General features: G+C 49.1%; 1 protein-coding gene across 3 annotated transcripts in view; it reads left to right on the top strand.

Annotated features, from left to right (window-relative positions):
• PHKA1 (phosphorylase kinase regulatory subunit alpha 1) overlaps positions 1-23,567 on the top strand; it is a 1,293,387-nt gene that overhangs the window by 1,228,603 nt on the left and 41,217 nt on the right. For all 3 annotated transcript variants that reach the window (XM_086942009.1, XM_086942008.1, XM_086942010.1), the window contains one exon: positions 10,790-10,990. In XM_086942009.1, coding sequence (XP_086798135.1) covers positions 10,790-10,990 — 201 coding nt within the window. The remainder of the gene's footprint in view (positions 1-10,789; positions 10,991-23,567) is intronic.

Here is a 23,567-nt window from a genome sequence, read left to right as displayed (position 1 = left end):
CCATCCATTGCTCGACTGCCTCCATGCAAGCTCGGAACTTGAGGGCAGAATCTTTTGTTGACTGAGTAGTGGAAACAATAATCTGGGTATCGTCAGCATATGACAATACCTGGTAGCCAAAAGATCGTACCACTTTGGCAAGTGGGGTTACATAGATGTTAAATAAAAGCGGGCTCAGGGCAGAGCCCTGCCGAACCCCACATTGCACAGACTACCCAACTTTACTTTCTGCTGTCTATGATGGAGAAAGGAGGATAGAAGATTAAGGGCACTGCCTCCCACCCCTATCCCCTTCAGCCTGTCAACCAGGATTGAAGGGGACAGGGTATCGAAGTTTCCGTAAGATCGAGCAGCACCAACAGCGTGGTCTGTCCCCTGTCGACCTCAGATCGGATGTTATTGACCACAACTGTGAGGGCAGACTCGGTACTATGGTAGCACAAAACCCATGTTGGGAGATATCCAGCAGGTTCGCACTCTCCAAGTAGGAGGCCGGATGGCGATTAAGATGGGCCTCAAGTATCTTGGCTGGGGCTGGAAGCAATGATATGGGTCGGAAGTTTTTCAAGGCTTCAGGGTCCAAAGAGGCCTTTTTCAGAAGAGGCTTGACCACTGCAGTTTGTCAAGATATGGGGAAAATCCACATATTCATGACCTCTAGAAGAAGAGGGACAGCCTCTCTACAAACCTTCAAAATTTTTAGAGGACAGGGGTCCAGGGGCGAGCATGACTTAGTGGCATCTAGAAGGCGATTTAGTTCTTCCAGCGTCAAAGGAGGAAAGCTCGTAAAACTGGGACTGGAAGCAAATTTGGAAGCCTCATCTTCGGCGGGAGTAGGGAAGGGAGGCAAGGATGCGCAATTAGTGTCCAGCTCCAAATTAAGGATTTTAAGGGAGTTGTAGATATCCGCAATTTTAGAGTGAAAAAAGCTTGCGATGTTATCGCAGAGCTCCTGTGTCTCAACAACAGAGTTGGCAACTTTCGGTGTTGACAGAGTTTCGATAATTTTAAAGAGCTCTCTCGATGATTTTCAGCAAGGCAGTGATGTTGCTAAAATAGTTCTTTTTTTCATTGGCTATAGCCTTTTTGTATTCCATCAGTGCCAATTTGTGTTGAGTTTTCCCAGGGGAGTCGGGACGTGCATACCAGGATCTTTCTTTTTGTCTGCCCTTCTGCCGCAAAAGCCTTAGACTGTCCGAGTACCAAGGCGACGAGGAACTCTTCCTGGCTGAGTAATGTTTTATAGGCGGCGCTAGGGTGTCCATCGCGTTAGATAAGGCGTTGGACAAACCAATTGCAGCGTCATTGGGGTCTGATAAGGAGAGGGAGCTGACGGCCGTCATAAATGGGACGAGGGCAATGTTAGAGACCTCTCTATACTTTCTTCTGGTTTCCCATACATTCCTATTCACTTGATTGGGGGCACAGGAAGTAATGTTGAGATGGAGAGGTACTGCACGATGGTCCGACCAGGATAAAGGAATCGAAGTTCCCGTCACCAGTCTGGTGTCATTCAAGAAAATGCCATAGAGCGTGTGCCCTGCAAGATGTGTAGGTCCTTCAACCAATTGGCTCAGCCCACAGGCAGCCAAGCCATCCACCAAAGACATTGTGTCTCTGTCATCTACCACTTCCAGATGGAAGTTAAAATCGCTAAGAAGGGTTAGGTTGGGCCTATTAATGAAGGGCTATAACAGTTTAAGTATTTCATGTGAAAAAGTGGCCCTGGGGCCAGGGGGCCTATAGCAAAGAATGCCTGAAAAGGAGGCTGTGGGGGCAAGCTGTATGGAAAAATATAATGCCTCAAAATTATCTTGGCGGGACGAGAGGGGGTCAGTGCGACATATAAAGCAGGGTCTACATAAGATTCCCAGCCCTCCACCCCTGCGCCCGATTCGGTCCATTCTAATCAGGGCATAACCATCCGGAATGGCATCAACCAATTCTGGACCAGAGGAATCCGAACCCCAGATCTCGGTTATTAAGACACAGGGGGGTTTCCTCTGTGATACAAAATCATTGAATGCTACATTGTTTTTGACCAGTGACCTGGCATTAATAAGAAAGCCTGCCTCCTTTACAGGGTTATCTGAGACCTTAGCTACCTCCAGACTAGCCCGGTACTTTCTAGGATGTCGAGTGCGAGCTGGTCTGGGTGCATTACAACTACAGTTGTTGGATGATATATCATCAGGAGTAAGAGTATGATGGCATGGCCTAGGAGGAGGTCTAAGAGCTAGCAAGAAGGAGAGTGTAAAGAACTCACGCTCAGCAGAAGGAGGGCAGCGAGGCCCCACCAGCCTGGCCCGTGGCGCGTTCTCAGCGCGGACGTGCGCAGATGGGCTGGACTCAGGCGCAGATACGGCGCATCCGCTGATCGCGTCCGCTGCGCGGAGACATGCCCGTCCCCTTTTATGCTGTAAACTAGACTGCGCAATGCGCTTCCTCCCACCCAAGATGGCCGCTACGAAAATTAGCCCTCCCGGGACCGAAGGACTCAGCGCCTCTCTCGGCTGAGACTGGCCCAGAGTGCGGGGAAATGCGGGGGAATGGGATTACGATTAAAAACGCTTATTATTCAAGCGAAAGTGTAAGGTGAGTAAAAACAAGGCAACACAACACAGCAACCTCCCGGCTTCCACCTCAGGAGGGAAATACACACAGCAAGGTCTCGCGCCTAGCACAGAGTGCCCATTTTATGCTGTAAACTAGACTGCGCAATGCGCTTCCTCCCACCCAAGATGGCCGCTACGAAAATTAGCCCACCCGGGACCGAAGGACTCAGCGCCTGACTCGGCTGAGACTGGCCCAGAGTGCGGGGAAATGCAGGGGAATGGGATTACGATTAAAAAGGCTTATTATTCAAGCGAAAGTGCAAGGTGAGTAAAAACAAGGCAACACAACACAGCAACCTCCCGACTTCCGCCTCAGGAGGGAAATACACACAGTAAGGTCCTCTCCTGCTCTCCTACCCATGCCTCCTTGATGCTTGTTGTGCCTCTGTGCCCTGCTTGTGATCCGGTTTTTGTTCCTCTGTGCCCCCCTGGCCCCTCGTTGCTTGTGCTTGCTGCCCCCTCGTTGCTTGTGCTTGCTCTCTTGCCCCTGCCCCCTTGTTGCTTGTTGTGCCTCTGTGCCCTGCTTGTGATCCGGTTTTTGTGCCTCTGTGCCCCCCTGCCCCCTCGTTGGTTGTGCTTGCTCTCCTGCCCCCTCCTTGGCTGTGCTTGCTCTCCTGCCCCCTCGTTGGTTGTGCTTGCTCTGCTGCCCCCTCGTTGTGCTTGATGTCCTGCCCCCTGTTCCCTCGTTGTGAGCGTTTTTTCTGGCCTCTGTTCTGTGTGTGTGGCTCTGTGTGTGTGTGGGGCTCTGTGTGTGTGAGGCTCTGCGTATGTGGGGCTCTGCGTGTGTGGGGCTCTGCGTGTGTGGGGCTGTGTGTGTGTGGGGCTGTGTGTGTGTGGGTCTGTGTGTGTGTGGGGCTGTGTGTGTGTGGGGCTGTGTGTGTGTGGGGCTGTGTGTGTGTGGGGCTGTGTGTGTGGGGGGCTGTGTGTGTGTGGGGCTCTGTGTGTGTGGGGCTGTGTGTGTGTGGGGCTCTGTGTGTGTGGGGCTCTGTGTGTGTGGGGCTCTGTGTGTGGGGATATGTTTGTGTCAGGCTCTGTGTGTGGGGGGCTCTGTGTGTGGGGGGCTCTGTGTGTGTGTGTGGGGTTCTGTGTGTGTGTTGGGCTCTGTGTCTGCGAATACTCTCTACTACTCTCTAATGCTCACCTAGTGCCATTGTAAATGACAATACCATTTATTAATGTTTTAACCCCTTCCATGCTGATGACGGCCCCCAGCCGTCATGCATCACGGTGCTCGTGTGCTGATGACGGCTGGGGGCCATCATGAACCTGCCCACTCTTAAAATCGGCCGCACAGGCGCAGAATCGCTGCCACGCCCAAGGGGTTCTAAAACAAATGAAAACAAATGTCATGAGCAATGCCAATAGCTCTACCTTTAATAATGCCGAGACCATTGCATTGTAAATGCTTGTTAAGTTGTGAAATTGGCTGCATTGGCGATTTTTTACAAAAGTGCCCATGAAATCGGCACTTTTGTAAAAAATCCGCGATTTTTACTCAAGTGCCCACGTAATTCAACTGAAGGAATGCAGGGAAAATGCTTATGAGGGGTCATTAGGGACAGAGGCGCAACTAGAGCCACATTTCGGGGGGGGGGGCTGAATCTTTAAGGAATAGGCAGAGTGGAGATGCAGGAGCGCTTAGAAGGGGTGAAACAACAGCGAGGCCTCATTAACATGCAAATGGTCTTTTAAAGACCTGTGAAGTGTTCGAGTGCGGCTGTGTGTGTGTCCGGGAAGCTGTCTCATCCAGGGCTGCCACACACGACGGGGTAAGGGGGTCTGAAGCCCTTTAAGTCCAATGGGTGTTGTGCGCCTGTTAGGGAGGGCTTATGTAAATAGGCATTTTGGAATCTTTATTTTGTAAGAGTTTAAGTAAAGTGACTTGGGTCAATGTGTAATTTAAAATTATCTTCGGAGATTTGGGTGGTTTTGTGTGGATGTGCATATGTAGGTAGCAGAAAAAAAAATCCAACTGAAAGTCCAGGGGTGTTGAAGGAAAACTGTGTCCTATCACAGTCTTTTATTTTCGTTCCAGGACTTCAGCTTGCCTCCACACCTTTGTATTAATGCCCCCCTCTTAGGGCATTATATACACTTAGAGCATATGAAAGTCCTACTTTTTGGGCCTGGCTGGGGATTTGAAGACTTTTATGGGGGCTTAGCCTGGTCTACTGGGTAGGAATGTTTATAGAAATGTTGAGGTTTAGGGGTTTGGGATAATTTAGGGAGATGCGGAATAGTTAAAGGAGGGGGAGGAATTGGGTCACCAGAAGCCATCGGGTGGACTTAGGACAGTGTGAGTGCTTTGAGTGGGGTTAGGTGGCGGAATGAGGTCATAGGTTGGAATATAGGTACAAGGAGGAATAGGGGCAGGTGTGCTGGAAGCATTTGTGTCAGAGGAGGTATTAGACCTCCCTGTCTGGCAGACAGGGCTGAGAGCATATCTTCCAGGATGTTAACCACTTTAGACAGTTGCTGAGTTAGATTTGCTTTAATACACTTGGAAATTGTGGCTCGTGATCCTGTGATTCTGGGCAAGTCACTTAATCTCCCTATGCCTATAAACATTGCATGTGTTTGTGTTGTAATTGTGTAGTGTGACTGGTGCACATGTGAAGAGCGTCAATACCTTTAGGTCAAGTTTGAGCTATAATTAAAAAAAACTACAGAAGAATGCACTAGGAGGTTAAAACTAAAACCAAAGTCTTAACATAAGGAAAGACACATAGATACCCACGTACTTGCTGATTTGTACAGAGTGAAACCAGAAAATGTAGATAAATTTGTGGCTTCCATGCTGAAATTGTGTTATCTTAGACAAATATTCAATTTCTCTAAGGTAGGTTCTGGAATGCCATTTCCTATGGGATGCTACCAGGCCATCTTTGATGGGCTTCTCAGAACCTATACTAAAGCAAATGGTGGATTGCATTTCCAAGGGATAACAGCCTTCAACTGTGGGTTGCTTCTTCTGTTCCATATCCCAGGTTGCCTATTTCAAAGCGGAATACTCTGCTAAAACAGTTTCCATTGATATAAGGCTGAAAATTAATGACTAGGAGTAAAATGAAGTGCCGCAAAAATGCCGCTAAATTTCCATATTTGTGCCGCTAAATTTCCATTTTTGTGCCGCTAAATTTGCTAATCCATGCCTCTATATCCTGGGGGTTCTGACTTTCATATCTCTATCCATCCAAAATACCAAAAATATCTGCGAGTCACAGTTGCTGGCACCCACTATCAATTCAAAGTACCTCCGATTAGCCTAAAATCAGCCCCACAGATCTTCACCAAGTGTTTAGCACCAGTAGCAGCGACTTTACGATCCCGGGGATCCAAGTTATCCCATACCATACTTCGACGATTAGCTACTCAAAGCTCCGTCAAAGCAAGAAGCCAAAGGTGCTACAACAATTTGCCTCCGTCTGTTCAATTCACTGGGGGCTCACTTTAAACAAGGGCAAATCAAATCTGATTCTTACTCTGAACATTCTCTTCCTCAGAGCATCCCTAGACACCGTCCAGTGCAAAGCATTCCTGTCTCAGGAACGTCAATTGCGCCTGCAAAAACTAGCGACTGACATTTCAAAAAGGGCATCAGTTTCTGTTCGAACTTTCAAATCGCTCCTAGGAATGTGCTCCTCGGCGATCAACTTGATCCCTTTGGCGCAACTCAGAATGAGACCTCTTCAAGAGGAATTTCAGAATCAATGGCAGCAGGCAGTGGGTTCTTTCGAGGATGTTATCCAAATAACCACACGTATGGTGGAAGCACTCTGTTGGTGGTCGCAAACAGCAAATCTTGCCCAAGGTCTCTCCTTTCTGCAAGACATCCCAGATTTCGTTTTGACGACAGACGCTTCCATGGAAGGATGGGGAGGTCATCTGCAGGATTTACAGATCCAGGGAAGATGGTCGCAGTTACAGAAACAGCAACACATCCACAGTCTGGAGCTTTGGGCCATATACTTGTCTCTTCAAGCTTTCCTTTCAAGGATAGCAGGTTCCTCAGTGCTGGTCCGTACCGACACTACGACCAGCATGTACTACATAAACAAACCAGGAGGAACAAAGTCCATAACACTTTCACAGGACACTCAAGAATTTGGGATTGGACAACGTTACACAGAATTACCTGGAGTGGAGAAGTGTGGCTCAATGGTTAGAGCGGCAGACCCTGATGCAGAGGTCTAGCCCGGGACCAGGGTTCAATTCCCACCTCGGCGGGTCTTGGGCTCAAAATTCCACGGACCTGATAATTCTCGCCTCGGTGCCTATTCTAATCATAGAGTCCCACTCCGCAACTCTGGGCAATAGCTTGCTTAATCTCCACAACGGCCCCCACAACGCTAAGGATGCCTGGCCTTCACCCTGGGGGTGCCCAGGAGTGGACACCTCACAGGGAAAGCCAGGGCGGGTTCCACAGCGGTATTCGTACAAGCGCCTTGAGACCCTTGCGGGTGAGTAGTGCGCTATACAAGTATCAATTTACAATTTTTTTTACCTTGAAGGCCTGGCATGTCAAGGGTCTACACCAGGGGTCTCCAAACCGGTCCTGGAGGGCCGGATCCATGCCAGATTTTTTGGATATCTCCATTGAGATACATGTAGTTATTTTAAAAATCTGGCATGGATCCGGCCCTCCAGGACCGGTTTGGGGACCCCTGGTCTACACAATACACTAGCGGACCCGCTAAGCAGGTCTCTATCCGGCTGCCACGAGTTAGAACAAACCCAAGTGCACAGGATCTTCCGGACGTGGGGCAAACCAGCTGTAGATCTGTTTGCGTCGCAGGAGATCAGGAAATGCCGATATTAAGCCAGCAGGTTCCCTCAACTGGGATCAAGGGGAAATGCCCTCTCAATGAGATAGTCCGGGATCTATGCCTACGCTTTTCCCCCATTCCATTAATTCCCAGAGTGCTTAAGAAATTGAAAATGGAAGGCTGCCGCCTAATTCTGATCGCACCCCGTTGGCCCAAACAGTATTGGTTCCAGGAGCTCCTCCTGTTGTCACAAGACAAATCCATTCGCCTGCATCTGACACCGACCATGTTATTACGGATCAGTGGTCAGATAGTCTATCCGGATCCGCAGTCCCTGCACTTGCACGCATGGCTCCTCAATGCCTAGAGTTCAAGGATCTCAGTTTTTCTCAGGACTGTCTAGACATACTGTCTAAATCTCATGCTGAGAGCACTATCAAAACATATAGTTTGAAGTGGAAGAGATTTTGTTGTTAGTGTGAAGCCAATAAAGTTCATCCGGTTCAAGCTCCTGCTGAACAGATATGACCTTACTTACTTTCACTGGTCAAGTCTGGGCTCACTTTCTCGTCAGTCAAGGTTCACCTGGTTGCTATTTCCAGGTACAGGAAATCTCTGCAGCTTCCTTCTTTACAATTCATGAAAGGACTTTTTAGCACTTTCCCTCCTTCGCTTTCGCCTCCTCCGGAATGGGAACTCAATGTGGTGTTAGCACAACTGATTAGACAACCATTCGAACCAATCCATAAAGCAGATCTTAAATACCTCACATGGAAGGTAGCCCTCTTACTGGCTCTTACCTCTGCAAGGAGGGTTAGTGAGATTCAGGCTTTTACGTTCAAAGAACCTTTCTTGCGTTTTACACAGAACTAGGTAATCCTGCGAGCAAATCCTAAATTAATTCCAAAGGTACCCACACAGTTCACTTGAACAAACTAGTAATACTGCAGACTTTCTTTCCGAATCAATCTTTTCCAGCTGAGAGGACATTACATTCATTGGATGTAAAACGATGTTTGAAGTTCTAACTTCAAAGGGCAAAGGATATTAGAAAAACAGATCTACTACTAATGGCCTATGGTCAAGGGAAACCAGGAACTGCTGTAACAAAGGCCACAATAGCCAGATGGGTTGCATCGGCTAGTCATTTCTGCCACGAAAAAGCAAGCTAACCTCTCAAGGTGAAAGTTAAAGCACAATCCACTAGGACTGTTGCTGCATCTGCAGCTTCGTTTGCTGGGGTTACATTGGATGAATGTCATGGAAGAATGTCCACACGTTCACAAAACACTACTGCCTCCAATCTGCACAAAAGGAGGATGCAGCAGTGGACAAGCTGTGTTACGTCATCACTTTAATTAAGGTCAGATTCTTTACATTTCTGTAACGCATGTCTATTATTCATTTTCTTTACTGTTGCACTGATTATTATGTTCATGCTTTTAAGTCTCTCAATTTATGTTTTACATGTGGATATCCTCTGTCTAGTTATTGCTGTTATGTTTTGTCATTGCAATGTTTAAAAATTTTGAATTTATATTGGGAGTGTTAAATGTTATGTCTCCCACCATCCACAAACAACAGTACAATATCGGTACTGTTTGCTATTCTGATTCAGGTATGTGAATCTATGAAAGATACCCCAATACTTGATAAGAAAACACGTTACTTACCTGCAACTTCAGTTATCCAGAAATTGGTATCTTTCATAGATTCACATGCACCCACCCTCCTCCCTGTGGAACCAGTTGTCAGTGATTTGGGGGATATTTACTTCCCACTTGTGCTTGGAAAATCTGAGGAGAACTGCTTCTGTTGGGAGTGTTCTAGAGGGTGCAGATAGATGATTAGTTGGATCTGATTTTTGGTCCTTTTCCTATAAGGACATAGATAGGCTACTAAGATTTGGCCTCTTTGGGCCTATTTATTACTTATGGCACTACTTTTGTATTTTACCGTGGAACTCCCATCTCAGCGACGGGGAATGATTCAGGCAAATGAATCTATGAAAGATACGAATACTGGATAACTGTAGTTACAGGTAAATAACTTGTTTTCTTTTTGTGTGTAGCTTTCAACCCTGGTTCGAGTTTGCTCTCACACACTTATTGGCAGAGGTTTTGAGCAGGACCTGAAGTTCTGGTTTACTATAAAGCTATCAGTGTTTACCACAGACCTTCCTTCCTCATATGCCACAATGTTGGTTACCTGAGTTTGCAACTGTTGCAGGGATTCTGCACAAATATGGGACCTCGGTGTATAGGGGCTAAGCCTTCCCACCACCTTAGTACCCACAAACCCAGGACCGACTAGCTATAGTGTCTCACTTGCTCGCCTACACACTCATGAAGAAGCACATGATTGGACACCCCAGAACACAACGCTCCCGGATCTCTCAGGAATCGCGGTAAGAAGACACACCTTTTTGTTCACCCTCTCGTACATGCCCACAATAAGAACTGACCGAAACACGACTATAATTTAAAATGTTTATTTTAACTATCGTGCTCTAAAACGCAGTATACAAGCCACAACCAGCAGCAAGAGTCACAAACCTAACACAGTTAGCATCGCAGCACGGCCAGATATCATAAAGGGAGATGTCATCATATATAGACAGTGGATAAAGGAATGTAAGGCCTAACCATACTTTAGTGCAGGGGTCTCCAAACCGGTCCTGGAGGGCCGGATCCATGCCAGATTTTTAAAATTACTACATGTATCTCAATGGGGATATCCAAAAAATCTGGAATGGATCCGGCCCTCCAGGACCGGTTTGGAGACCCCTGCTTTAGTGCCTAGATGGTATATCAACATCATAGGACCGCATGGCTCTTCTACCTGGAAAGCTCCCTCTCCAAGTGTGTCTTACCGAAACATGCAGCCCCATAATATCAAAGCACGAGTATCCAGCAGCAGCTGCATTGGCTTCTTTTGTCTAGGTACTAGGGACTGACCAGAACAGAATAACAAGGGACATTGTTTATCGACCTTGCTCACAGTGTTCAGACTAAACTCCAGGAACAGGCAGAGAACGAACCAAGCAGACAGTTCTCATGTGAAAGGCATAAACAGAGTCTTGCAAAAATGAAGACAAGTAGTAACATGGGCAAAAGCAGCATCATGGCTGCTGGGCTTATGCTAACTTAACGATGTCGACATTGTCCCCATCGGCTACGTGACAAAATTATTATTTAAATATCCTCAAACTCATGATAACTCAAATTAGTGAGTCTTGCTAAATTCTAATCCTTGGTTCATGTTGCTCCAGTTGTTCTGCCTTATAATTGCGGTCTTGAGTCCCACCACGGTTGCAGTTGTGTATCCTGCTAAAGTATTGCAGTGGCCACAGACTGACTATTTTGAAGTGAAAGTGTGTTGTGTTAAAGTCTGTTTTCTCTTCCCCAGATGACTCCAGGTGAAATCAAGTTCTCCGTCCACGTGGAGTCCGTGCTGAATAGAGTGCCCCAGCCGGAGTACCGCCAGCTTCTGGTAGAGGCGATCCTAGTTCTCACCATGCTGGCAGACATCGACATCCACACCATTGGGGGCATTATTCACGTGGAGAAAATGGTGCACATAGCCAGTGATTTATTTTATCATGACCAGGTATGTGACCCCCAAAGTCCATAGCCTTGAAGCTTCAAAACAAGCTCTCTTTCATTTTCAGGTCGAGCTAGTGTAGCAGCGCAGCTGCGTCCAGCGAAGCATCTATTGTTATTCACTTCCTGGGAATGTGAGACAGGGGATGGGCACGCGCAGGCGATTCTCCCATGTGAGCGCGCATGTTCACCCACACGCCGTGCACATCTCCTGTCCTACATTGCCAGGAAGTGGATAACATATACACACAGACACACACGCGCACACACACAAACACTCACACACACACACACACATACACACACACACACGCGCACACACACACACAGACAGGCACACACACACACACACACAGACAGATACACGCACACACAGACACACTCGCGCACACAGACACAAGCGGGCACACATTCTCCCCTCTGCCTCACTATTCTTCAGCCCGGTCCGGGCCGGTCTCCTCCAGCCCGCCCTCGGCATCTCTCGGGTCTTCACACGGGGGGGGTCGCACTTCCTCCTTACTACCCCAGGGCGCTTGGCTGTTCCTCATCGGCTCTCGTCAGCGAGCCTCGGCTATTCTCTCTTGAGTTTGCTGAGCCGCAACAGGGGTCCGCCGCAGATGCGTCTCTCGGGAAGGCTTCGGAGGGCGTAGCTTGCTTAGCACCCGTCTGGAGCCTCCTCAGACCCACCGCCGCACCTGTCTTCTCCTGATAGCTTCCTGTGTGAGCGGCTCCTCTTCTCTACTCCGTATGCCCCCTCCGCTGAGCTGGAACGTCTTCTTTCCCTAGGTGCATTGGGGTCGCTTCGTCTCTCTGAGCGTCTTCTTTGGGCCGGGCACCATCTTTGTTCGCCTCCTCGCTCGGCCATGGATCTGTCAGAGCCCTTTCCCTGCTGTTTCAGATCTCTGAATCTTCCCGTGACCGCATCACCAGCTATTGCCAACCTTTGGCATTTCGGTTAATCCATGAAAGACGTGGTAAAGGCAGGATTATAGTCTGAATTTAAGTGGGCAGCCGGAGTTCCTGCGGTTGCGTCTACTCAGCCTTGTTGCTGGCCACGCCCCCACTGGAATTCAATACTATCTTAAGCATCGTGTACTTCTACAAGGCCAAATTCAGTTTGGTTCCAGAACTCCTCAGCACTTAGTAAAATAGAGGTGTGACTGGACTGCTCTCACCCATAACCATGACTTGTTTTAAGTTACTTGTTTAGCTTCTAAACCTATGCTCAATAGTGAAAGAAGGGTTTACAGACACAGTTAGGGGTATTGTAAAGTTGTAGATGTTGCAGGGTGGGTCAGTCTGTGACACTTTTCTTTCAAAGGGTATAAGCGTCTTACTCCTGTCTCCTCACTGGGACCTACAGTTTTCTCTAGCATGGTCTTTTTTATATATTTGGCATTTCTAAAACTTTAGCATGGAATGCCTTTGAGCTCATTAAGTGCAAGTGAGAACAAAGGGACAAATAGAGAGGACAGAATGCTACTAGAACGGGAACAACGATATTGCCCTGAGCAAGTTAAAAGTTATTAAAATGGACTGAAGCATAGGCAGAACTTGAACCATATTTTTGAAAACTCAGGAAAAAGCGAATCTCTTGGGGTAAGCGGAGGAGAGTCGCACACTGTTGCTGCTTGCACTGGTAGGAGAATTGTGAGAGGGGCTAAGAGAACAAGGTTGATGAAATCCCTGCAACATCCCCCTTTCATCAGCTCTCTGCCATCCTCGTTAGCTTAAAATGTTTCTGGTTCCTCACAAGGCCCCTCCAGCTCTCGCCTTACTACATTTTACATTGCCACAGCACCACTCAACGCCACAGCATCACTCCGCACCAATCAACGCCACTGCACCACTCAACGTCGCAGCACCACTCAACGCCACAGCACCACTCAACGCCACAGCACCACTCAACGCCACAGCACCACTCAACGCCACAGCATCACTCAACGCCACAGCATCACTCAACGCCACAGCATCACTCAACGCCACAGCATCACTCAACGCCACAGCATCACTCAACCCCACCGCATCACTCAATGCCACTGCATCACTCAATGCCACTGCATCACTCAACGCCACTGCATCACTCAACGCCACTGCATCACTCAACGCCACTGCATGACTCAATGCCACTGCATCACTCAACGCCACTGCATCACTCAACGCCACTGCATCACTCAACCCCACTGCATCACTCAACGCCACTGCATCACTCAACGCCACTGCATCACTCAACGCCACTGCATCACTCAACGCCACTGCATCACTCAACGCCACTCTACGCCACAGCACCGCTCTACGCCACAGCACCACTCTACGCCACAGCACGGCTCTACGCCACAGCACCGCTCTGCGCCACAGCACCACTCTAGGCCACAGAACCACTCTAGGCCACAGCACCACTCTTGGTCACAGCACCACTCTTGGTCACAGCACCACTCTAGGCCACAGCACCACTCTAGGCCACAGCACCACTCTAGGCCACAGCACCACTCTAGGCCACAGCACCACTCTAGGCCACAGCACCACTCTAGGCCACAGCACCACTCTAGGCCACAGCACCACTCTAGGCCACAGCACCACTCTAGGCCACAGCACCACTCTTGGCCACAGCACCACTCTAGGCCACTGCACCACTCTAGGCCACTGCACCACTCTAGGCCACTGCACCACTCTAGGCCACTGCATCACTCAACGCCACTGCATCACTCAACGCCACTCTACGCCACAGCACCGCTCTACGCCACAGCACCGCTCTACGCCACAGCACCGCTCTACGCCACAGCACCGCTCTACGCCACAGCACCGCTCTGCGCCACAGCACCGCTCTAGGCCACAGCACCGCTCTAGGCCACAGCACCACTCTTGGTCACAGCACCACTCTTGGTCACAGCACCACTCTAGGCCACAGCACCACTCTAGGCCACAGCACCACTCTAGGCCACAGCACCACTCTAGGCCACAGCACCACTCTAGGCCACAGCACCACTCTAGGCCACAGCACCACTCTAGGCCACAGCACCACTCTAGGCCACAGCACCACTCTAGGCCACAGCACCACTCTAGGCCACAGCACCACTCTAGGCCACTGCATCACTCAACGCCACTGCATCACTCAACGCCACTGCATCACTCAACGCCACTGCATCACTCAACGCCACTGCATCACTCAACGCCACTGCATCACTCAACGCCACTGCATCACTCAACGCCACTGCATCACTCAACGCCACAGCACCACTCTAGGCCACAGCACCACTCTAGGCCACAGCACCACTCTAGGCCACAGCACCACTCTAGGCCACAGCACCACTCTAGGCCACAGCACCACTCTAGGCCACAGCACCACTCTAGGCCACAGCACCACTCTAGGCCACAGCACCACTCTAGGCCACAGCACCACTCTAGGCCACAGCACCACTCTAGGCCACAGCACCACTCTAGGCCACTGCATCACTCAACGCCACTGCATCACTCAACGCCACTGCATCACTCAACGCCACTGCATCACTCAACGCCACTGCATCACTCAACGCCACTGCATCACTCAACGCCACTGCATCACTCAACGCCACTGCATCACTCAACGCCACTGCATCACTCAACGCCACCGCACCACTCTACGCCACCGCACCACTCTACGCCACCGCACCACTCTACGCCACAGCACCACTCTACGCCACAGCACCACTCTACGCCACAGCACCACTCTACGCCACAGCACCACTCTAGGCCACAGCACCACTCTAGGCCACAGCACCACTCTAGGCCGCAGCACCACTCTAGGCCGCAGCACCACTCTAGGCCGCAGCACCACTCTAGGCCACAGCACCACTCAGCACCACAGCATCACTCAGCACCACTCCACGCCACAGCACCACTCCACGCCACAGCACCACTCCACGCCACAGCACCACTCCACGCCACAGCACCACTCCACGCTACAGCACCGCAACCCTCTCAGCCCTTAACCCCTTAACCCCGGCCGCCCACCAAACTGCTACCAAGTCGCCCCAGGACACACCCATGGACCCTTCACCTGCCACTCCTGCAAGTTCGACTGCATCAGGACCCACACCAAATCCACAGACTCCAATCAGAGCTCCGACACTAACCACCTAAAGTGCATCCTGCTCAACACCCGCTCGGTCCACAGACACGCCATTGAACTCTGGAACCTACTCGACACTACATCGCCGGATGTCGCCTTCCTTACAGAAACCTGGATGAACGCCTCATCAGCACCCGACATCGCCATAGCCATCCCAGACGGCTACAAGATAATCCAAAAGGACCGCACCAACCAAACAGGAGGAGGCATCGCCATCGTCCATAGGAACACCATCCGCATCACGACCAGTTCCGACGACTACCTCGCTACCGCCGAACACCTTCACTTCCAGATCCACACTGACCCCAAGACCACACTCAGAGGCACCCTCATCTACATACCACCAGGACCCCGCACACAATTCAGCGATGACATCACTGACTTTATCAGCCCACACGCCCTCCCCTCCGAGGACTACATTCTACTGGGAGACCTCAACTACCACCTGGAAAAGAAAAACGACTGCAACACCACCACCCTTCTGGACAACCTCGGACTCTAACAACTTGTCAATACCCCCACCCACTATGCCGGACACACGCTCGACCCAATCTTCACCTCCAGCAAGCACATCTCCTTCAATCACACCACAGCTCTCCACTGGACGGACCACAGCTGCGTTCACTTCAACTACAAAAAGACCACGACCCACAACCCCCCACAACCTATTCCCCGAAGAAACTGGAACAAAATTACTACCGACCAGCTCTTCACATCGCTTCACCAAAACCCTCCTGCCAAATCATCGGACCCAAACCAAGCAGCCACCAACCTCACACAATGGATCACCCACAGCGCCGACGAACTAGCACCCTTGAAAAACCATCAAATCAAGCAAGCTAACAAAAAAGCCCCCTGGTTCAACGATGACCTTAAGAAATCCAAGAAGTTATGTCGCACCCTCGAGAAAGCCTGGAGAAAAAACCCAACCACTGACAACCTGACCACCTTCAAGAACGCCACCCGCAAACACCACCAACTGATCCGATCCACCAAGAAATCAGCATTCAAGGATCGACTTGACAACAACGCCCACAACAGCAAGGAACTATTCAACATCGTCAAAGAATTTACCAAACCCATCGCCGGCACCAACGACATCACTCCCTCCCAAGACCTCTACGACTCCCTAGCCTCTTTCTTCTACAACAAAATCGCTGACATACATAACAGCTTTGAAAACCAGTCCGGAGACCAGTCCACTCCACCCACCTACGAACCAAAACCCCCCTCTAACAACCTTTGCGCCTGGAACCCAATCACTACTGAAGACACCATCCGCCTGATGAACTCCATCCACTCAGGATCGCCAACCGACCCATGTCCCCACCACATTTTCAACAGAGCAGACTCCATCATTGCACCCCATCTCCGAGACGTCATCAACTGCTCCCTCAACTCCGCTACCTTCCCGGAAAGCTGGAAACATGCCGAACTCAGCGCCCTTCTGAAGAAACCCACAGCAGACCCCACTGAACTTAAGAACTACCGCCCCATATCGCTCCTCCCATTCCCTGCCAAAGTTATTGAGAAAGCCGTCAACAGACAGCTCGCCGCCTTCCTCGAATCCAACAAATCCCTCGACTCCTCACAGTCCGGCTTCTGAGCCAAACACAGCACCGAAACCACCCTCATCGCAGCAACAGACGACATTCGAACTCTACTGGACAACGGAGAAACGGCTGCCCTCATCCTACTTGACCTCTCCACAGCCTTCGACACAGTCTGTCATTGCACCCTCATACAACGCCTCAGCAACGTCGGAATACAAGGAAAAGCATTGGACTGGATCATCTCGTTCCTCGCCGGAAGAACCCAGAGAGTCCGCCTCCCCCCTTTTAGATCAGAGGCTACCGAAGTCATCTTCGGCGTACCACAAGGATCATCACTCAGTCCCACCCTCTTCAACATATACATGAGTCCCCTCGCATCCATTGCACGCCAACACAACGTCAACATCATCTCCTACGCAGACGACACCCATCTGATCTTCTCCCTCACCAAAGACCCAAACATCGCCAAAACCAACTTACACGAAGGAATGAAAGAAGTAGCCGAGTGGATGAAGAACAGCCGTTTAAAACTGAACTCGGACAAAACGGAAGTCCTTATCTTAAGATCATCCCCCTCCGCCTGGGACGACTCATGGTGGCCACCGGCCCTGGGAACCGCACCCATACCTACGGACCACGCACGTAACCTAGGCTTCATCCTGGACTCCTCCCTCTCGATGACCAGACAAGTCAACGCCGTCTCATCCTCATGCTTTAACATCCTACGCATGCTCAAAAAAATCTTCCGCTGGATCCCCACCGAAACAAGAAAGACGGTCACCCACGCACTGGTCACAAGCCGACTGGATTACGGAAACACCCTTTACGCCGGAACCACAGCCAAACTCCAGAAAAAACTCCAACGCATCCAAAACGCCTCAGCTAGACTCATACTGGACATTCCCCATCAAGCTCATATTTCCGGTCACCTGAAAGACCTCCACTGGCTCCCCGCCAACAAGAGAATAACGTTCCGTCTCCTCACCCACGCACACAAAGCCCTCTACGACCCGAATGCCTCAACACGCGACTGTCCTTCTACACCCCCACCCGCCAACTACGATCGTCCAATCAAGCCCTCGCCGCAATTCCGCGCATCCATAGATCCACCATGGGGGGAAGAACCTTCTCCTACTTAGCGGCCAAAACCTGGAATTCTCTCTCCACCCACCTCCGCCTTGTACAGAACCACCTCTCCTTCAGAAAGCAACTAAAAACTTGGATATTTGATAAGTAAAGTACCCCCCGTAAGCGCCTGGAGACCCTCTGGGTGAGTAGTGTAGTGCGCTATACAAAATTTTTAACTTGAACTTTTTTAACTTGAACAATCAGTCCTTCATCTCCCCTTACTCCCTCATGACATCATTCCTACCTCTCAACAATATAGTACAAAAGCCCCTTTATGCTACGCCACTCTGTAGTTCTTCCTCAGCCCATCTTCCAAACTGCAGCTGTATAACACTTCTTTATCCCTTACTAATTTCCCTTAGTGAGTTCCCTTCCATTCTCTTTTCACGCATTACCTTACACACAACCAGTGCTTTATTTGTGCTGTGGTAGACACAGTCCCTCAGTTTATGAGACAGGGACTTGTTTTTCATCTTTAGACCTTGATCCAGAGCAAGAGACTCCAAGGTAGAAAAGTGAGAGCTAGCTTAAAGATAGGAAAAGGTGACAAAAGGAGAAAGCAGGGATAACCAAGAACCTGCAAGAGTGAGTTAAAGAGACAGGAAGTGTATAGTGATGGAAAAATTAGGCCGAAAGCGAAATTAGTCTAGGTATTATCAGCTCTGACATTCAGCAGCACTGCAGCAGACTGCTAGGATATTTTTGGGCCCCAGTGTCTAATATTATTTCATTTAATAAATTAAGGATGCTCACAGCCCTTTTCTCCCTAAAATCATCTGTTCTTATCCAGCTTGCCTCATCCTTTCTCCTTCAGCGCTTGCCTCATCCTCCACACCAGCTTCACACTTCTAGCCAGCTGACCCCTGATGCTATGGGAACTTGCTGACTCCTAGCAGACATTGCAAACCCTGCTGATTTGACAGACTTTGTAATCCTAACTGACTTGTGACTCTCTCCGTGCCCACTTGCAACACCCCACACTTTGTACCCCTCTGACACATCCTGCAATCCCAACATACTCAATAAAACCACACGCTTTTGACAAACTGCAAACCTGCTAATCCCTCACAGCTAAGCCTGATTCTCCAGTCCCAGATCTGCTTTGGGGATGTCCCTTTCCTAACATTAAATGGGATTAATCAATGACTATTTTCAGTCTGTCAAGGAGTCAGAGAGGGTTTGCAAATTTCTGGTGCATTCCTGTCATGTAATGCGCACTCCCACACACAGGAGGAAATGTTCTCAAACGTAAATCTCAATGTGAGCAAATATATTTCTGTTAATTATATAAGTGATTTTGCTCTTGTAAAAGTGGTAACTTGCATGAGTAAGTTACAGTTAAGCATATAGCTTTGTGAATTAAACCCTTTGTTTTTGCTCTTTTGTCTCATATCCACGCCCCACACTATAGATAAGTCTCAGATATGTTTAACATGCTTGGTCTCAAATGGCGGAGGCAATTTTTTTCTTTTTAAATGAACACTTCAACTAAATAGTTTTAATATGCCTTTGAAATGTAGTGAAATTAGGTGCAGTTTTGATAAATTTGAGCTTTAATTGGCCTGCAAAGCAAACCACACTGTGATAGAGGCCAGAACATCTTTTAGACTGTAAAATCATTGCTCGGTGTTTACCAAACTTCATATATGTAAGTGTAAGCGTGGGGTGGGAGCGGACCGGAATAACAAGCGTGGAGGCCGTATGTAGTGGGCTATCTCGTAGCCGGTGTTTATTAAAGTACAGTGTTCCAAGGGTAGGGTACAAGGGAAAAGAGAGTTCTGGATGATTGATGGTTCCGGGTCCGATGCGGTGAGTCTTCCTGTGGGAAATGTTCAGGGACGTGAGCTGGTCTTGGCTGGTCCGTGAAGCAGCAGTCGGTTCAGCTCCAGGACAGTGGATCCTCGGAGGTGTGGAAAGGAGAGAGAGAATAGTGGCCGTTAGTTCTTCCGGTCTGACCCAAGGTTACACTGCTTCCTTCACCCGGGAGTGTGGGGACACGAGCGAGCGTGAGGAGGGGAGGGGTGGGGGGGGGGGGGAGGTACGAGAGCGGGAAAGAGATAGCACGGATAAGGATGAGGGTGATTCTGTGCCGGGACGTGGGGAATAATTATGTACAACCGTGATAGTGACATGCACATACAACTATATACTCTATTCACAGTGCAAGGTGCAAAGGTGAGGGGAGACGCTACTGTACAGGGTCGTATTTACAGGCTAGTATTTACACACACGCGGAACTGGTACTCACTTGGCCCGCCGCAACTCCGTCCTTGAGTTGCGGCCGCTCTCCAGCTTCCTCCTCTGGACTCCACCAGTCCTCCGACCAGACCTAGTCTCCTGTTTCGGGTTCGTCTCTCTTCTCCCGGGGTTCGTCGCACGCCTTCTCCTGCCACGAGTCTTCCTGCTTGAACGCCCTGTTGTCCACTCTTCCGGCTTTTCTGTGATCCGCCGCTGAACAGGGGGCGGGACTTCCGGGGTCACGGGGAAGCACTTCTGGTTGGTTCCGTGTCGGGATTGGCTCCTGTAGGGAAAAAGAAAGGGGTGGAGTCCTGGTTGTTATGGAGTCCCGTGAAACGGGAGACTGCTGCCGGGACCGGGAGGGGAGGCTTGGCATCAGCGAGGTAGGGATTCTGGTCCCCTCACAGTAGGCACATATGCATCGAAGGAGGTGGCAACTTTTGTGACCTTTTATGAAAGATTTCAAACTGTAAATGTGACCCTCTAATATTTGTGCCAATATATTGACAGAATAAATAATGGATAACTGTGTTATAGGTAACTTAAAATTGTAGTGCTAGGGACTTCATTTTTGACTCTGGCTTTCCTAAGATGGTATGTGCATTATTTGTATAGGCCATTATGCCACCACAAGTCATTGCGATGAAGGAGAGATAAAGGGAAGACGAGACAAAGGGAAAGAAGAAAGAGCCATGTGGGCTGAGGCGCTCTTCTTCAAGACGTTATTTCACTAGACAGGGCAACAGTGCTTTATGGAAAACCAGCCAGGGAGAGAATTTAAAAAAGAATGAATGCAGGAAGAATGGATCAGGAGAGGAAAGGATGGTAGATGTCGGTGTAAGGGATGGGTAGCACAGAGTAGAAATCATGCTACAATATTCAAAAGATACAAAGGCAGGCAGCTGCCTGCCTGCTTCACAGTTTAAAAAGCCAGACTTGTATGAGCCTTCTCTTAATAATAACATTCAATTATTTTCCATCTGCCTAATGGGAAAGGCAGGCAGTAAAACTGGCTCCTACGAGGATACAAGGTATTGGGATTAGAGATGTCCAAGCTTTAACAATGGCTTGAGGGGTGGGAGGGCGAGGGTTAGTTTGGCAGAAGGGACAGCCTATGAAAAAGAAAATACTAAGTACAGATCTTTGTTGTCATGAAGTAATTGCTCCTTGCTTAAGAAACACCATTATACCCAGGAAATCAAATTAGGATGGATTTAGGATTGCAAGTCCTATGTACCATGTATAATTTTCTACCTGCTGCAACACAGCACTATTATGTCTGTAGCTCAGTCTTTCTCACACTCTGATTACTACCATTGGTCCTAGTTGTTCTGTTTAATGGATACTTCTAACTGCAGATTCCTCACCTTCCCCAGATTTCAGACTGGATCTGAAAACTTTAGAGCAGTCCTCCTGCACGCTGGTAGGTGGGATCATGCAGCTTTGCGTCAACCTCATTCACCTCTGAAAGTGATGAGCGGAGTCGCATGTAAGTTACACCCATGCGATGACCTCCATTCCTTTATTTCCGCAACTTCAGAGGCAGATACAAAGCTACTCTTTTGTCTCTCACAAAACTTTTTCATTCGTTTGAAGTATACCAGAGTGCAAGAAAAAATGTCTACTCTCTAACCAACAGGGTTCAAACCTTATAGGGACTTGCTCAACAGATGTCTGTGACAAATCCCCACAAGGTATGCATTTGATTCTTGTGTTTGAAGCACAACTCTAGGCCCTATGACCGCTTCACCCAGATGAATACGAAAGTCAGACAAGACCATAAGGCAGAACTTTCCGTCACAGAACATCGGAACACTCCACACCATGAACATTCGAAGTAAAAAAGAAGGTACCGTTCCCCTGAAGATCTGCATTGCAGTCAAAGTCACAAGGATCTGCAAGGGCCTCCAGTCAGATTTCCGCCAGTGTTTCAGCCCCCTGCTCCATCTTGAACCTCCAGAACTGCTTTGGGTTGTGCACCAGTGCTGACCTTGGTTCCGGCTCCATGACCTGCGGTGGTTCCTTTTGAATAGCTGGTGCCGGAGGAGGCACAGCCCATTGTGCTCCCCAACTCCTAGCCAAAATTACATCAACTGGGGTCGTGCTCCATTCCCATTTGGGAAGCCCTCCAGCAACCCATCTTATTCAAAGACCCTTACAATGAGGCAGGGCCCAGGAACAACACACCATTTTTGGCACAGATTCTGATAAGGATAAACTTGATTAAAGGGATGAAGTTGTCCCCAATATACTGAAGACAGTTAATATGAAAACCTACAAAATGCCAGTGGCCTGGGCACCTCCTGGCCTGGCGAATGAGGAGAGCACCTCCTTAACTGTTGTTGTATGGAGGGCAGCAGAAGTATTTGATGTACAGTCCCCCACAATGGAAGTCAAGACCAGTGTCCTCACAGAGGTTCTTCAACCAGGTCAGATATGCACAGAAACTCTGTTGCTCTGCCACGAGCCTTTTCCCTTTCAGGTGTATGGACTAAACCAAGCTCTGGTCCACCTGCAAGCAGGCAAATAGCCAGTCGCTACTGAATAGCATCCGGCAACTCTGACTTTTTTAAGTAGTATATTAAACAATAGTGGCTGAGCCATATTTCTGCGCAAACATGTGTGCTCCTAATTTATAAGTCCAGACTCTTCTTTTGTACGGTGCTAAGCAACACCCTACACCTGAGAGCTTGGTGGTGCAGGTATTTACAAGTTATGTAATTCCTAACGCCTCCCCAACACCATGCTTGATCATGAGTCCAAGCACTTCAAAACGTTTGGCGAACACATGTTCTCCTCTGCCAGTCTTGCTCTGCACTATGTAAACGCCTGCTGCCTCCTAGACTGCTATTTGCATGCACTTTTGGACACAGTGGCCCACGTTTTGCCAGCGATTATGGATGACCTTTGGGAATTTTGACCCTACCTATTCAGGCCAGCCATAATGTGTTGAAGCTTGTGAACAATTGTGACCTGAATATCACTGGCAGCCTAGGCCAGGGAATTGGTACAAGCATTGCACTTTTGTATCACGCATGGAAGAGGTCAACAGGCTTTCCTGAGGATGTCCTGGCATCCTTAATGGACATCTCCTGTGACTGCTTTTGCCTTTTTGGCGAAAGGTTGGACTCTGCCCTGAAACTGTTAAAAGACAGTAGCTCTTTGTGTGGTTATGGAAAAACAACAGTGTCCTTTTGGGTTCAGTAGCTGGAGTTGCTCATAGGCAGGGTGATGGACTGACCTATATGAAGGAAGTGACCACCTCTGGTAGGAGGGAAGCTCTAGTGTGAAGCACCAGCTTGTCTGGAAAAATGTTGAGGTACGGAGACTTAAATGACAAAGCCTGGAGCTTACTGACCCACCGGGCAGATGTTATTGCGGCCGTCTTGACAGTAAGAAGCCTGAGTGGACAGTTGTGTAGCAACTCAAAAGGAGCTCACATCAGGAAACTCAGAACAACATTTAGGTACCACTGAGGCAAGATAGAGGTGGGAACAAGTGTTGGAGTCCTTTCAAAAACCTATGTACAATAGGGGACTTGAAAAGGGAGGGCTGGT

This window comes from Lissotriton vulgaris, chromosome 10, assembly GCF_964263255.1.
Source record: "Lissotriton vulgaris chromosome 10, aLisVul1.2, whole genome shotgun sequence".
Classification (NCBI taxonomy): Eukaryota; Metazoa; Chordata; class Amphibia; order Caudata; family Salamandridae; genus Lissotriton; species Lissotriton vulgaris.
Note: the sequence above shows the minus strand (reverse complement) of the source record. Positions and strands in the feature narration are given on the sequence as shown.